At 40.2% G+C, this 17,369-nt stretch overlaps 3 protein-coding genes across 3 annotated transcripts; 2 read left to right on the top strand and 1 right to left on the bottom strand.

The window, feature by feature from the left end:
• Positions 1-2,861: 2,861 nt before the first annotated feature.
• Positions 2,862-8,041, top strand: riok2 (RIO kinase 2 (yeast)). The gene is made up of 10 exons (XM_058636915.1): positions 2,862-3,056; positions 3,737-3,875; positions 3,966-4,082; positions 4,517-4,692; positions 4,795-4,883; positions 4,989-5,180; positions 5,280-5,372; positions 5,605-6,096; positions 6,573-6,672; positions 7,591-8,041. Exons 1-10 carry the CDS (start codon positions 2,991-2,993, stop codon positions 7,750-7,752), a joined length of 1,626 nt encoding a protein of 541 aa, XP_058492898.1. The 5' UTR covers positions 2,862-2,990; the 3' UTR covers positions 7,753-8,041.
• Positions 8,042-9,298: 1,257 nt separating this feature from the next.
• On the top strand, positions 9,299-14,823 carry LOC131464442 (protein limb expression 1-like). The gene is made up of 6 exons (XM_058636916.1): positions 9,299-9,670; positions 9,966-10,171; positions 11,452-11,592; positions 11,680-11,775; positions 12,767-12,844; positions 14,121-14,823. The coding sequence occupies exons 1-6, from the start codon at positions 9,595-9,597 to the stop codon at positions 14,562-14,564; spliced, it is 1,041 nt and encodes a 346-aa protein (XP_058492899.1). The 5' UTR covers positions 9,299-9,594; the 3' UTR covers positions 14,565-14,823.
• Positions 14,824-14,850: 27 nt separating this feature from the next.
• On the bottom strand, positions 14,851-17,220 carry cfap73 (cilia and flagella associated protein 73). Its single transcript, XM_058636917.1, has 7 exons — positions 17,070-17,220; positions 16,682-16,787; positions 16,094-16,186; positions 15,830-16,021; positions 15,425-15,646; positions 15,165-15,323; positions 14,851-15,088 (listed from the first exon to the last, which is right to left on the bottom strand). The coding sequence occupies exons 1-7, from the start codon at positions 17,108-17,110 to the stop codon at positions 14,990-14,992; spliced, it is 912 nt and encodes a 303-aa protein (XP_058492900.1). The 5' UTR covers positions 17,111-17,220; the 3' UTR covers positions 14,851-14,989.
• Between the last annotated feature and the right edge of the window lie 149 nt (positions 17,221-17,369).

The following is a 17,369-nucleotide window of genomic DNA, read 5'->3' as shown; positions in this document are numbered from 1 at the left end:
ACACACAGGCGGGTCCACACTCTCTCCTCACTACTCCCGGGTGAACTGCACTAACACACCATCGGTCACTCTAAAATGTGCCTGTGTGCAACTGTACAGACTCAATAAAACACACGACTGTGCCTATCTGTCTTTGGCTGTTTAACAAAAAAAACAACAACGAAAAAACAACAACTTCTGCCTCAAGACTTTCCATCTGTGGACGAGGGAGAGAGACAGAAGAGGAGCACGGGGAGCAAAACCACATGTTTTTATCAGTGAAAAGCACATTAACTCTATCAGTGCAATCAATCAGAGACTGTCCACAACGTCCACAACTGTTCACCACTGTTGCATTATATAAAAGGAGCCAAGTCCTATAATAGCAGCAACATATTAGGAGAATTCCTTTGAGAAATTGAGTTATGGGATGATACGATAATCCAATCATGATCAGAGTTGGTCTGTTATTACTTGTGTCCAATCATGTAACAGCTGATCACATGCTTCCATTTGCCTTGAGGAGGCGAGGACACAGGAATAAGAAAAATCGGATTTCTTTTTTATGGATATCTTTTCATCTGTTCCACATATTTAGTTTGTCGTACCTGCATGTATTTCGTGGAAAGTTTAACTTCTTTGATCTGCATGTAAATGAGCATTATTCACTCGGATTTAAACCATTTTGCTGAATACCATCTGTGGCATTTATGTGGCACAAAGAAACACAGTGGAATAACAAATGCAGCAATTAAGTCCCAACACCACAGGACAATGTAGAGGAGTGACGTTCGTCTCCTCTTACACTCGTCCTGTAATTGAAGTCCCAGTCCTGTTAGAAACACTGTCAGTTTTATAGCCTACACTCACAAAATACCAGGTGCACAAACATGACTGATTTCTATCACCGGGCTTTTAACAACAACAACATTGTGCAAGACAAAAAAAAAAGCCTGCAGCTTCAGGCAGGTACTAGTGTCACAGTGCCATCTAGCAGTTACATGTTGAATTACACAGAAAAGGGCCTCGTGTTTTTTTTTTGTTTTTTTTAAACAATAGAATTCACACAAAAACATGCAGATTTCTAATACAAATTAATAGAATTCAATATACTAACCTGTTAAAGTTTTGAATCATCATTTAGTTTGGGGAGCTGCTGTATAATAAGCATTATATTATTGTAAAGTGTAATTGTTTACTATTATACTATTATATACTATTATATACTATTATATTATAATATATTATATTTCAGGGGTGTAAAACTCAATTCAGGGCCCACATATGGCACAATTTGGGGGCCAGACCACTAAAATAATAACATAATAACCTATAAACAACAAGGACTTTACTTTGATGAAGTATCTTTTCACAAAACATATGAACAACCTGAGGTTTCGTACAAAAGATAAATGCAATTTCAACAATATTATGCCTAAGTTTACTATGCACACATTTGCATTAGTTTGAGAACCACTACTCTATACTATCTATATATGATATGTATTCAAACAATATGACAAAGCCGCTGGAGCTATGAATGCACACTGCACTCCTCAGTGACACAGTGTTTAACAGGCTGAAGCAGAAGCTCATTTTCTTGTTGTCTAGTGCTTTGAAAGAAACTAATCGCTAATAAAGGATCCGATTCCATTCTGCAGTAATATAATCTAGTAAAACACCTCTGCTTAATTTGAACACATGTAGGTATGTGTGCTCACACAGCATGCTCCTGGGCGCTCTCTCTGGACACAGGCATTTGCTGAACCGCACAACGTTAAATAAACCAGTGGAGGAATTTCACTGAGTCAACACAGCCAGTGGAGCTGGGGAACTGTGTGTCCTGTCACTCACAAGCTAAAGGACAGAATTCAGACTGGAGACTGGTTAAATGGATGCAGGTTGTTTAAACGCTGTGTCTACAATACAAAAAATACAAGAAATGTTTTTGAAGTAGGATTTTTGTGAGGCCAGAATGGCTGATTATCACAACTTTAATGGCCTTTTTGACCTGGTTTTAGAGTTGGGTTTATGTTAGGGTAAGGTTAAGGGTATAGGCATTTAGTAGTGATGGTTAAGATAAGGGCAAGGGATGTTCTTATTAAGACTCTGCAACCCTAACATTAATCAAAACTAGTTCATTTCTAACCTGAACCTTGACCAAACCACAATTCCCATCTTACCTCTAACTTTAACTGCCACCTCAGAAATGAGACTCACTGGGGTGATGCAGTATTTCCAGCAGCATCATTTTAGATCTATTTTTCTCATTTCATAACACAGGTCAGTGTCCTTTATCGTCGCTGGGGGAATGTCCAAGACATTTTGTCCTGGATTCACAGCACCATGGAATTATGATAGCTACCAACGATCAAACACTCTATTTATTTACAATGAGTAACAATAAACAGCATTCAAACACATATTTTTCAAAATGTGGAAAAACAAAAAACAAGTTCACAGTATAAGAAAACAAGGTAAAATAAACCAATAAAGTAAGAAACGTTTTAAAATAAAAAAATAATATCAAAAATAAATAGGTATGTAATAAGGGAGAATCACTTTTCTTGGAAGAGATTTGTGTAGAGATTAACAGTTTTAATACTCTTATTCACACAGACAGATTTAAAATGTTAATATAATCTTTGAATTCCATCAGAAAACCTGTGAAATTAGGGGAAAAATTGGACAAAGAATCGGCAAGTCAACAATAAAATCAACCTCACACCGCTTTTGTTCAAAGTACATACAGATAGATAATAACTCTAAAGCTGTAAAATAAATGGGATAAAGATTCTCATTTTGACATACACACACATCATCCATGACACACACAACCAACGTGTAGGCAGGGCACGTCGAGATGACGTAAGACGTTCCTGTGACGTTCCTTCCGTTTGATGCCCTTCCGCCTCGCACGTGTGTTTACAGAAAATGTGGACGGTCTAGCTAAAGCGAACGTCAGAAAAAATCAGCCTGTAAACTGAACCTGTGCGTGTGACCGCAGAAACATGGGGAAGCTGAATGTCGTGGTGTTGAGGTATTTGTCTCGTGATGATTTCCGAGTCCTCACAGCGGTAAGTAACGCGATATTTCAGGTCAGCTCTTTGCCAGCTGAGGTAGCATATGCTAGGCTAACTTCATCATGTACTTGAGCCTGTTAGTGAAACTCTGACCCTGAAGTACATTCACCGTTCAGCCACAATATTAAAACTACTCTTATAATGTTGCCATTGTCCGTTTGTATCTTTTTTTATTTATAATTATAGTGTTTAAGGAAAACGTGACCATTAAGGAAGCTAAATAGAATTGAGCTATAATTAATTTCATTATTTACACTTGAGACCATCAAAATGTCTGCCATGATAGGGGCTCATTATATGTATTGTTTTAAAATGCTGCTTTGCAATAATGTCATGCTATTATCTTAACATGTCTCATCTCATGTCAATTAATCATGTCACTTAACATTACAGCGCATTAGCAATATGTTGATAGTATGTTATTAGAGAATAGAATAGAGGGGTAATAATATCTTATTTCCTTAATAATACTAAACTAATTCCATTGTTATAACTGATCTGGTGCATTTGAAATATGATGATGTTACCGTAATATTATGTCCCTATTGACTATGTCATATTGTTACTGTACTGTAATGTAAAGTATCACCAATTTATATTTTAGCTGTGACAATGTTGGTGCAAGCAGGAGTGAATTTCATCATGATGATATGCTGTTCTGTTCTTCTGTTCAGGTTGAGATGGGGATGAAGAACCATGAGATGGTTCCAGTGAGTCTCTTGTCGTCCATCGCAAGCCTCAGACACGGCGGCTGTAATAAGATTCTCAGAGAACTTTGCAAGCACAAGCTCGTAGCCTATGAACACACAAAGAGTAAGGAAGCTAACACCGATACTCGCTCTGTCTCACAGTTGATGACAAAGATGATAAAGTTTGTTTTTCTGATGTATCTGTTGATTTCAGCTGTGCAGGGCTACAGGTTAAACAACGGTGGATATGACTACCTTGCACTGAAGACTTTGTGTGCCAGAGAAGTGGTCGTTTCAGTTGGAAACCAGATGGGAGTGGGTAAAGAGTCAGGTGAGAAAACAACATCAATCAGTAGAAAATATTTATATAATCAACTTTTGCTTTATTGTTGGGATTTGGCTGACATTAACTAAATGATACATGTACATTTTATGTGGTTATATAATATAAGAAGTGATGTTTTTCATTTTCAATCAAGTGTTGCATCATATAACTTTCATACTTAGTCGTTTGTAAATAGTAGATTTGTTCTCTCAAAGTAAACAACAGATACATTTTTATTCTCAATTCTACTTTTTATCAAGATGGAAGTTGTGACAAAACTGTCTTACCCAAAACCATAAAATAATACCGAAAAAGAAAGAACACAAATAAAATACATACATAAAATACATTAACAAAATATGCAATATGTTCTCAGGTATCAGATTTCTACACTTCAATGCCAAGTTCACTCTCATTTGCTCTTGTTCTTTGTTCTGCAGACATATATATTGTGGCAGGTCCAAGTGGGGAACAGTATGCGATGAAGCTTCACAGACTGGGTCGTACATCCTTCAGGAACCTCAAGAACAAGCGAGATTACCATCAACACCGGAAGAACATGTCCTGGCTCTACCTCTCTCGGCTCTCTGCCATGAAGGAGTTTGCCTACATGAAGGTAATGTGATTTATCACAGAAAGTATGTAAATTAAGCATAATAGAAAGAAAATGTCATCAAATTATGTGGTGCATCTTTTGAGTTGTCTCCTTATGTTTCAGGCTTTGTATGATCGAGGCTTCCCTGTTCCCAAACCTGTGGACTACAACAGACATGCTGTCGTGATGGAGCTCATCAATGGATTTCCCCTGTATGTGAACAACACATTTATCTCTCTTGCTTTAAAATATCACACACTGCACTCTTTATTCTCTGACCCGAATAGTGATGTTTGTGTCATGTGTGTTTCTTCCAGGTGTCAGGTTCATGGGCTACAGGATCCAGAAGGTCTGTACAGTGAGTTCATGGAGCTCATTGTTAAACTGGCCAATCACGGCCTAATTCACGGAGACTTCAATGAGTTCAACCTTATGTTGGATGACCAGGATCACATCACTATGATTGATTTCCCTCAGATGGTTTCCACGTCACACGCTAATGCTGAATGGTTTGTGTTTTTACCACAAAGTTGAAAATTGGTGGTTAAAATGTTTTTAAAACAAACAAAAGGTGTAAATGTTGAACACTTCTCCACCTTTTGTTTCAGGTATTTTGATCGTGATGTGAAATGTATCAGAGATTTCTTCGCAAAGCGGTACAATTACGAGAGCGAGCTCTTTCCAACCTTCAAAGACATCAGGTAACTCCTATTTTCATTCGCCATGACATACAAATAAGCGTTCATACAATATTTGTATATTTTATATCTGTGGATTTCTACCATTAAGTTTCTTGCCAAATTTGATGCCTGTCAAACAAACCGTTTGATAGATAGGTCATTAACAGTTAGACTGTTTTTAGAATAGTATTTTAAATACTGACATTTAAGTCTTTGACGTCTTTCTTTGTCTCCTCGTGGTTCGTTCCTACAGGCGGTCGTGTTCTCTGGACGTTGAGGTGTCAGCTAGTGGCTTCACCAAAGATATGGAGAGAGATGGTGCATTGCTTCATCCAGCAGGACCAGAGGGAGAGGAAGATGATGAAGAGGATGACGAAGATGAAGAGACAACAGATGAAGAAATAGAAGGAGAAGAGGGGAGTGTGGACATGGAGGAATATAAACATGCAATGCAAGAACTAGAGGGTCTGAAGGTCAGTGACACCCATACAGACAGAGAGGAGGAGGAGCAGCAGCAGGAGGAGCATGATGAAGAGCAGGAGGAGGAGGATGAAGAGCAGCAGCAGGAGGAGGAGGATGACGAGAGTGAAAACCCGACAGAACAAAAAGAGACTGAAACAGCACCTGCTGCAATCGGTGATCTAAATGCACAAAATAACTTGGACGAAGAGCTGAAGGAAGCAGAGGATGAGTGTCCAGAGCTGTCAGACATTTCTGCCGCCAATAAAGAGTTCAAACCATTCAGGTAATGGAAAGTTTAAACGTCCAAATAAAGCCCATTTGATAAGATCATGTTTTTAGATTTGAACACTCCACTGGCAACTCTGGTACTGAGCAGATTTCTTTTTGAAGTCTTAATAAGGTTTGGTAGCTGGAGAAGTAGTTTGTACATTTCAGAGATGCAAACATTTGACAAAAATATAGTGTGTTTTGTGGCAAATTAAGCAGGATTGTTAAACATTTAACTATACAATGGCAGGGCTCTAACTAATAATTATTTCCATAATCTATTAAACTATTGATTATTTTTCTGTTAATTATTTAGTTGGATCGTCCAGAAAGTGGATAAAATGTCATTTACTATTTTCTAAACTTCAAAATTGCTAATTTTGACTTTTGAATGATTTATCACAGATTCACAGCTTGTTTTGTTTGTTTTTATTTTGGTAAAATTGTACCATTATAGTAAAAGTCGCCACTGGTGTTTCTTCTCCCCTGCAGAGACTCAGACAGTCTTCTACACATGGCAGAACACAGGAGGAGGCGGACGGACAGTGAGGCCACAATGGGCAGCACAGGGAGCTGCTCTACTATACCCACAGTAAGTTAAACACACACACCTGTCTGCACTCAAGTGTATAATACAGTACATCTAAAAAGTACAAACAATGATTTGACTTGTGAACATACACAGACTGGCCAAAAAAAATCACACACCTGTATATTTGGTGGACTGCCTTTTGCTTTGATAAGCTTATGCTATGTCGCGTTTATTTTAATGCACTTTATTTTGCCAAGAGCTTGTCTTTATGATTGGACGGATGTGATATGTCTTCATCAGCTCATTCCAAAGATTCTTAATGTGTTCCAGTTTGTATATTGTGGCTAACCCTGAATATATTGAATAACCACCAGGGAGCGACTCCGCTTGTCTGCTAGATGTCATCAAATTGAATGGAAGTCAACTGCTTTATTGCTACTTTAAGGTCTTCTTCAATAGAAGATGATGTCAGTTGTGTAAATTATGTTCCCATTTGGAGGTAGTAAGTGACACATATGAATAGACACCAGTGTGATTGACAGGTAGTATCTAGGACCCTGTTTGCAGTTGACGTCTGAGCTCCCATTTGAAAAACTACAGGGAGCTTCATATTCTTCATATCTGTGGTGGCCAGTCCATGTGTGAAAATGTATTTGCGTGCTCCCTGAACCATCAATTTGAGCTCAATGAATCCTGGCATTGTAATCTCTGAATATGTCTGAAAAACCTGGTCGGTCAGTGTATTTAGGTTCTCAGGTGACCTGAAGCAACCTCAGATCATAACACTGCCCTCACAGGTTTGTACAGTAGGCAGTAAACAACCAAGAAGTGTGTAACTATTTGGACATTTCACCACACGCTGTAGCAGAGGAAACATGTTTATGTAGGGTTGAGTGTGCCCTTTCAGAGACAGATAATGAGTACATTCGTCTGTAGTGACCTGTTGCTGTTGTGTGTGTGTGTGTGTGTGTGCTGCAGGAGGTGGTCCGTCAGAAGGTGCGGAGGCAGCTCACCAAACAGCAGAAGGCATCACAGAGGAGACGTCTGCAGAAGGGAGAGGCCAACTTGGTGACCAAATCCAGAAGGGAGAACCAAAATAACATCACGTCTAGTATGGAGAGCGCCTCTTTCTGGGGATAAACAGGACTCCGGTGATGGACGGATGGAATTCATGTCAGCCTGCTTTTTGTTTGGTTAATTTCGCGTGTCACATGGTTCCACACGATGATCAATGAAAAAAAGACTTTTGCAAAAGCAAAAAAGGGGATAATGATGACAAAACTGAGAACATGTCGAGGTGAAACCAGAGAGATCCTGTCTGTTTTTCTCTAGTAGCCTTTCCTTTTTCTATTTGAGCTGCAACTGTTCTTTACACATGTCAATATAATGAAAGTGTGGTTAATAATTAAACCATTTATGGTATATTTTACTGCTTAGCTTTGTTTTTTGTCCAAAATAATGGTCAATGTCATACTCATAATGTGTCGACTGCTTAAAGTCGTAGTGTGTAACTTCTACGTGTGTACATATGTGTGTATTCAAATCATTGTCAAATGAGTTCACACAATGCTGATTAAGTCTATCAGCTCCACATGACTCTCTCTTTGTTTCTCAGTATAGCTGTGTTAAGGTCTTGTACCGCCTGGCGACATTCCCCCACTGCACACAGGAAGTGGTTGCTTTTATGTTGCGGCAAACGGAGGCAACAACGACAACATGGAAATGGTAAAGCTAGAAACAAACAGGTATTGAGTTACTGAAAACACTCACAGCAGTTTAATAAGATGAGTGCCCCTTGTTCCACCTGCTCTGCTGCTGTAGACACACAAAAGCTCCTTCAGTGAAGTCTTGTAGTATTGCAGAACCTCAGACGAACGACTGCAAACAATTAATGTCGCAATATTTCTGTACATGAAGGCTTAACAGGCAGAAAAATAGCATCGACCACAAACGTCACCAAACGTTACTCACTGCGGCTTTAAGATCCAGAGCAGACGGTTTGGGGAAGAGCTTTCATTTATGCAAAACTTCCTTTCAACTGTTCTCCCAACTATTATGGTGGTTTGAATAGCGAGTTACCCTCACCCTCCCATCAGCCAGTCAAAACAGGGGAGACGGACAAGCATGTGGGAACCTAAATGCTCAACAACACACCCAATACGTTTCCCATGAAAAGGGGATTTATACCCATTCGCTCGCTCTTTCACTGGGTTTTTTTTTTGTAAAGCGCAGGAGACATGTAAAAGATGAGTGAGTGAGTGGAGAACTCGGTAGCTAAAGAAACCTCTTGTTTTTGTCAGTATTTGGTTCATTTATGTGTAAGAGGCTTTGAGAGGGTGAATGAATTCAGACTCGGAACAATGGCCTTTCATATTGAAGAGGATGAATGGAGCTCAGACCCTGGACTTGGTGTGTGAAGTCAAAAATGTCCCACTCCCCCACAAGTTTTAGACACACACATGTTGGGTAACGTTGATTCTTTACTTCCTGGGGTGGGGAAAAGGCACATACTTAGATACTGGACTTCTCTCTGAACAGTTCATTATTTTAACGTTTCTTAAGGTGGTACATGTGGTTCAGTTTGCCAACTTACTCCAGGTCTTCAGCTATTCAACTCTGTTCAGGGATTAGCCAGCTGCAAGGCCTGGAGGGAGGGGCTCAGCATTCCTGCTCTGCACCTCTGTGTGTGTGTATGTGTATGTGTAGAAAGAGTGGGGGGCCCTCTGAGCTAATTGGCAGTGAGGGTGACAAAGGTGGTCTCCTTCAAAAGAGATCCTGTTGAGATGTTCACATACAGAGGAGAAGGCCGAGGGAGAGGAGGAGTGCAGTGAAGGAGAGTGATGGGGCTTTCAGATTTCTGAGTTCATTTCTTAGCTGTGATGATGATGATGATGACGACGGTGGCCGCTGATGTCTGGTGGACAAGCGAGAGAGGACGGACTGTGTTTCAGGACGCCATGGACGTAGAAACCAGTGCAGAGGATGAATAAAGTGAACATTGAGGAGAGCATCATGTCGTGCCTGTCGCAGAGCGAGACTGACGGCATCCCCAACGACTGTAAGTAACTGAAAAATAACACATGGGAAAAAAAGGATACAACTGTTTTCTCACAACTTTGTTACATTTCTTGTAAATTACAAAGAATCCAAGTTTTCCCTGCTACCATAAAATGCACTGTAGTAAAAAAAAAAGAAAAGTGCAGGACACAGGAAATGTTTGAAACCTAATATGGTGCAAGAAAAAGTGCAGATCTGTACTATTTAAAGAAGGGTGGTTTCCTTCCTTTTCTGAATGCTGCTAAAATAAACACTGCCTGCAACAACATTGTAACATCTCCTCCTCCTGTGTGCAGTGAACGTGGTGGCCATGCTCCACAACTTCTGGGAGCAGAAGCAGAAGAGTCCGCCGAGTGATTCCTTCAGTGAGTCGGACGGTTCTGTTGGACACGCAGCTGTCCACACAGAGAGCTTACTGTTGTACGAATCTGCTCTGTCCCCTGGTCCACCCTACGTTTGCTATGTCACGCTTCCGGGAGGAAGCTGCTTTGGTAACTATAAGGTGTGTTTGTCATCAACATTCCTGAATTTTGGAATTGTAAAAGGCCTATGCTGACCTAAAAGATTATAAAACATACAGTACACTAGTTATCCATGATGTGCTGTTGATCATATCACCACCATGGTGTGAGCACACACAGGAGACCAAAAGTAAAAGTGTGATGTTTTGATGCATGAAATACAGGATGGAAACTGAAACATCCAGGGATGCAACAATTAATGGATCAATTCCCAAAACTATTCAAACAATTTGATTTAAACGTTTTTTTACGGAAGAACTCAAAACAAGTTGTCTGACTTCAGCTTTTTAAATGTGAATATTATTCGCGTTCATATGCTGAAAAATTCATTATTTTAAATTCAGGAAAACCGTGATTGATATTTTACACCAGTTTCTGTATTTTATTGCTATAACAACTAAGTAGATTAATGAAGAAAATGATTAACCAAGTCATTGTTTCTAAAAAAAAATATAATCCCTATAAACCTATAACATGTAAATAACAGCAAAATGTATTTTCCAAATCAAGCAATTAACTATTTAATGTTCAAAATCAGCAACTGGTCATTCATTTATTTATTATTTCTCAGTTGGATTAGGGTATGGTGAGAAATGGGTAGAAATATATTATGTTTAGATAATCTCTTAGGTAATCTCGTGATAATCTTTGGTTTTGCTCCTATTTTAACTTAACATTTTGCTCAAATAAATTGATTAGCGACCTGTGAAACCTGCACATTAATTTTGTCCAACTTGTATTTTCTGCAATGGTGTATTTGTTTTTATTTATTTATTTGCCCTTCCTTTTTTTTAATTTAATGTTACATTTCTAACAATTAAAAAAAAAAAAAAAAATTTATATTTGTACTGACGTTATTCAAAGGTTGATACTTTCACACCATTCAGCGTCTCTCTCACACACACACACACACACACACACACACACACACACACACACTTTTAAATTTGTCTTAAATTGATGTTGTTCCATTTGAATCCCATGATGCCTCTCAATGGGGCTCATTGTGACCCAGATAGCAGCCCCAGCTCAGAGCAGGCATGTGATTGGTTATCTTTGAATGCCTCTAATATCCACATCTCATTGTGATTTCAGTTCTGATCCCATGATTAGCTGTAGTGGAGTGTAAAATCAACTTAAATGTTGGAGTCTGTGCTCACACACGTCAGCAGACCCTGAAATGTCCTGTTTAAAGTGACTTTTTCAAACAATGTTGCTGCCTTCTTATTCGAGACACTGTATCCTCTGTGTTTGTGCTCAGGTGTGCGAAACTCAGGCGGAGGCTCGGAGGGACGCCGCGCGCGTGGCTCTGATGAACTCTCTCGTGAACGAGCTGCCGTGTCGACGCATCGACGCGCAGTTCATCGCTCAGAGTTTGCAGCAGGCGACCGCAGACAGTGCTGTGAGTGTGAGACCGTGTCACCACATACACTATTGCTTTGTAATACAGGGCAGACTGTATTTGACCTGCACTGTTGTCTCTGTAAAGGTCTCAATAGAAGATGCCTGTGATTCAAGCACCAGTATAGGAACGTACAGCTTCCTCCTCCACTCCTACATAGGAAGGACGATGCTGGAGTTCCAGGTAAAACATAACAACAACAGCTTATATTAAAAACCATCGTGAGTCATGTGGTAATTGTGTGAACGACAGGCTTTATTTACTCGAGCCAGGCTAAGTAAAGGGCTTCTTTGTGGCTGGGATACTCTATTTATAGTAGTTTACCCCGAAATTAATGCATCATTAAGCCAAACATAACAAAAACTCACTGGGTGGTAATTCCAGCACACACTGTTATTGTTTCACCCTCACTCAATTTTTGCCTCATTATCCCCTATCCCATCCCACACTCCTGGTATGACACTTAATATTTCTACCTTTGTGTAAATAAGCATCTGTCGGCAGACAGAGGGTTATTAGTTAAGGGGAAATGGGTTCATTATCCCTCTTAAGTGACACTCATAAAGATGGAATGCGTCCAAGTAACACACACATACACCTCCACATGTGCAAATGTTCACTCACTGTCACACCTTTGTAAAGGTCTACACACACACACGCACACGCACACACACAGCCGTGCAGATTTCCAGTGCTTTGTATAACGACAGGTGGAGGAAGTAGAAAACAGTTTTGTCGAAGCGTGATCACAAACAAAAGCACGAGGCAAACACACAGCAGTGCAAGTATATGGACTTCAACCCCCAGACGTGTCACATTCTCCACCTGTGGCTCATTAGATCAATTTCAGTTAATGTACAGACTCCGTGTTTAACACTAATGTCACGGACTCTTTAACATATGGCAGCCGCTCAGTGAGGCAGCGTTTTATAACTCAGGATGAAACTGGCCTGGTTGTGCAAAGGTTTACATTATCTTTTCAAACCAATCATCTGCAGTTTAGACGTGTGTTCATGTAATATCCACATCATGTGTTATCTTTGTCAGACGTATGTACACAAAGCGAGGTTCTTGGGTTTGTTCCTCGAGTCGTGACTGTTGGAGTCGCACACTTTGTGTCTCACTCTCACCCAATTTCTCCTGCTCTCCCCCCCCCCCCCCCCCCCCAATGCAGGAGATGATGACAGTTTTCCAGCTGTTGCACTGGAACGGGACGCTGAAAGCACTGAGGAAGAAAAAGTATTCTCGAAAGGTACCGGGGGAATTGTCAAGGATTTGATTCATTCATTGATTATTTTTTTGTTATTGTGTCATGCAGAGAAAATATGCCCAGCGCAGTTGTGTTTACAAAACCAAAATATACAGACCAGCAAACCAGATCATAGAACATAAATTACTCATATTGAACAAATAACCTTCTTGGAAATTCTTTCCCAGGTTTTAGACACATAGGTAACACATGTACAGAGCAGTGGTTCTCAAACTTTTTACACCAAGTATCATCTGAGAAAATATTGAAGTAACACCATGATCACCAATGTTGAAATACAGTGGAATAAATAGGTCGAGTAAAGTCAGCTACAGACTTTTCACAGGAGGCAGATTTATACCCAATAAGTTCATTTGCTCTCTCATCATCCTCCTCTTCCTCACATATACTTCACACACTGGTATAGTGAGATTAGATTAAGATGGAGCGAGAGATAAGGTGACTCTAATTATTATTATGTAATTTTAATTTATGTTATTTGCACTAGAAGTAGAACAGTATTTCTGATTTCTGAAGTACCACCAGAGGAGGCTTGTGTACCACTGGCGGTATACCTACCACAGTTTGAGAACCATGGGTATAGACATTAAACTTAAAGAGCCATTCCATTCTGTCATCATCAGTGCACCAAAATATTTCTAATATTATATTTTTAAATCATCACAATGAGGACAATACAAGAGAAAGTGCGACTCGTTCTCAATTTCATCTAATTCACATAATTAACACAACTTATTTATTATTCATTCCTGAAAATTTACAATTCTAGAAAAAAATGGAGGGTGAGGGGACGGATTCTCTGACTTCTTGCTTTAATTTAGGATTCAGCACAGTCATTATGCTGTATTTGAAAACGCTGTATATTCACAATTTTGGCCTTAAAGGCACATTGTGTAAGATTTAGCAACATGAGTGGTGAAGTTACATGTCGTTGCCTAATATCCTTCCCTTGAAGCACCTACAGTATATCGGCTTCCGTTAGCATCAAAATGTATCCCATTATGTGCTATTATAAAAACATGGTGGTCCAAAATGCTGGCCTCCATAAAGCTGACCTGGCTCCAGATATAAAAGGGTACAATCAACAGTAAAAACAAACAACAACAACAACAACAACAACAGTACAATCAGGTAATTGTGTACGTAAAGTATTTTACACATTGGACCTTTAACAAAATGTCCTCTTGCCATTTTTTCCTCATTGTGCTCATGGTGCATCATAAGGTGACTGCTGCTCATTATCTTTGTTGCATCGCAGAGTGTAATCACCTACTACTCTCAGCGAGGCCTCGACGAGTACATGCGCAGCAGCATGGCTCTGGATTGGCTCGTACGGGAACAGAAGTCACCGGGTCAGCTCGGGGAGGAGCTGCAGGTGGCGCAGAGGGAGCTGGTGCTGGCCAGGCGTCAGGGCGTGGAGCTGCGATATCGCAAGGAAAAGACGGAGATCCTCTCCCTGGCTCTGAGTCAAGTGTACGTGCACGCACCTGAGGCGCCGAGCCAGACGCAGAGTCACACTCACAAACATGCACAACTTCCTTTACACACGTTCCACAGCCAGAAAACGGAGGTCCAGATTACACCACCCTGCACCCCGTCATCGACCCTCCGTAAAAACACAGAATGTCAAACCTCTGGCAAACACATGGCCTCCAACAATCCTTCACCCTGCTCACAGCACACATATGGACACGGAGACTGAAGCAGCATCAAGTACAGAATTAAAAATAAATGAATGGACTACAAAAGGTACACATATTGAGACATGATAAACATGGCTTGGTGGTACTTAACTGCATTTTTTTATACTTTATTTCTACATTTATTGATTAATTTCTGTATTTTTACATGTTTTTTCATTGTATTTCTGTCTGTATGTTCAGGTATTCACAAATGTGGAAGCAGAACAAAATGTCTGCTAATGTTACACCGGCTCCTGATTCATTACAAACACTAAAAAATAATAAAAGCAAAGAAGGTCCAACGTGTCATTCTTCAGAGAAGTTTATTGTCTTAACTCACAGAGTTTTACTTCAGAACAACTGTTGCCATGAAGTGATATATTATGCTAGTTCAATAAAGTCAGCGGAAATTATGTTTAGGTTCAAATACAAACAGATATGTCTCTCAATGAGGCGTGGAAGGCACTTTTTGCCTCGGTTTCTTGTCCGTTACTCGTTGTGTCTGTTGTACGATGTCCTTGTAGTCCTGGATGAACATCTTGATCTAATGGAGAGAATAAAGCACGGTTAGTTCGGGTTATTTTCTATGATCCATCAGGGTTGTTCGTCAGAACACGTACCTTGTACAGCTGTTTCTCTGTGTCGTTCATATTTTCACCTTCTTCTGCTTCTAAGGTGTCACTTGTCATTTCGTAAAGGTTCAGTGTCGCCATCTTTATCTGTCCCAGGAGAAGCGTTTTCTTTGCAGCAGTTTCCTGAATGTGGTTCCACTTCCTTTCCTGTGTGAAAAGAGGAACATCTGAATTTCATACAGAACATGTTGGTTGAACATCTGAGCAACATCTGATGTGGTCTGTGACTCCGGATCGTGTGTGGTTACCCAGTTTAGAGCTTCAGAGCGCGTCTCCTCCAGTCTGGTCTGGAGCTGGGACAGCTGATTGTTCTTCTGCAGCAGCATCAGGTTGTGCTGGTCGTCCAGTGTCGCCGCCTGTTTTCTCTGCTGGTCAACCTGCTCCTGTGCTTCTCTCTCCCTCTGACAGAGCTGCTCTCTCAGGTGGAGCTGACTCTCCAGATGATCTGCGAGCAGCTCTGCATCTTTGAACTGTGACATACACACAGACAGGCAGAGAGGGACTTGTATAAGTCATTATCAAAAGATGGGGTCAATCCACGTTCATGGTGACTTCTGTCGTAGTTGTTTCTGTGTTTATTTTCGTACATGCACTGTGAAAATATCTTTTAAACAATGTTCCTATGTCGTGTTAAAATGCTCACATCCACTTACCTTAGTCATATTCACCACCTGCTCCATGATGTGCTGGTACACGGTGTGTTTCTGCACCTGATGACGCAGCTTGTGTTTCCCGTGTGTCAGTTGGGCCGTCTCCTCCTGTAACCTCTCGATCTGCTCGCTCTTCTGAACCACCTCGTTCCTCTCCCTCTCTGCTTTTGCTACAGTTTTAGCAGCGTCTTCATCCTACTCACATGCACACGGACGGATTTTTAGGCAGTTTGGCGTGTGTGAGATGTGGTGATTTAATCTACATACCTTGAGAAACGTATCAAAGCTCGAGTGTAACTGCTGTGCTTTCTCCTGGTCCTTGTGCAGCTCCTCCATGCACTTGTGCAAATGCTCTAACTTCTAAATAAAAACGACAACATTTTATGTATGTCACATAATTATCTATCTCATAATTTCTCACTCCTACTTCCGTCTTTTAGACCCCACATCCCCATACTTTACAAATGTATGGCCCAGTGTGTAAAATATAGGTGATATTTTCTTCTCTAAATATCTCAGTAGTGTTGAGCTTAAGTAATTTGGTTTTATTTTGTAGTTGAAAATGTGTTATTTTAGTGCACATTTGCTTAGGGCCCCATAAAGGCTTAGGCTGGCACTGGATGTATGTATAATCTGTCCCTGTTTACATGTGTTTCTGAAGTGTTTCCCTGATGCAGGAGATTATTGAAATTTATGTCATGTGTCAGTCATATTATTATCATCATTATTATATTATTATTATGAGCCAGGTGTTGCCTGACAAAAAGCACATTTAGTTAGTGGGATGAGGAGAATCTGTGACATTCCTTACATGACAATTTAAAACATTTTTATGTATTTCCTTTGTTTACGTACCAGTTCACGCTTCTGTAAATCTGATCTCAGTTCTTCATCCTCCTGACGTTTCTTCTGTACTTCAAAGATCGCAGCACTTTTTTCAAGTGCTTCTTTCAGCACAGAGCTGGACACACACACACACATGCTGGTTTTACATTATTTGTGTGGACACTCCATAATCATCACAACTAAATGCCTAACAACCCCCCAACCTAAATCCAATTCTAACCCTAACCCTTACACCAGGTCTTAATCCTGAAAAAGCCCGTTAAAGTTGTGTGGACCAGCCAAAATGTCCTCACAAAGATAGGTTTGTTTGGTCCACAAAGACATGTACTCACACACACAGGACACAGCAGAGAGTTGTTAGTGTCACACTGATTATCTCCGCTCTTCTGGAACTCACCGTGAAAGCTGCTGCTCACTGATCACTGCAGGCACACTCATGACTCTGTGAGGTTATTATTCCATTCAGTGTTCCAACTTTTCCTTGTGTTTCGTTCACTGAAGTTCGTCTTCAAACTTTCTTGTGTGCACGAGCACGCAGCGTCCCTCCCTCTCGTTTCTATGGAAACCCAAACTCGAGTCGTTAAAGGTGCAATCCGCCAATCAGCACCAAATATTAACACAAACTGTATATATTTTCACATTAACTTTAAAAAAAATACTATAAAATGTCAAATGTTTAACCAACATGCACAGTCTA

The sequence above is a fragment of the Solea solea genome, chromosome 8 (assembly GCF_958295425.1).
Source record: "Solea solea chromosome 8, fSolSol10.1, whole genome shotgun sequence".
Lineage (NCBI taxonomy): Eukaryota > Metazoa > Chordata > Actinopteri > Pleuronectiformes > Soleidae > Solea > Solea solea.
This window is presented reverse-complemented; position numbering and strand designations above follow the sequence as displayed.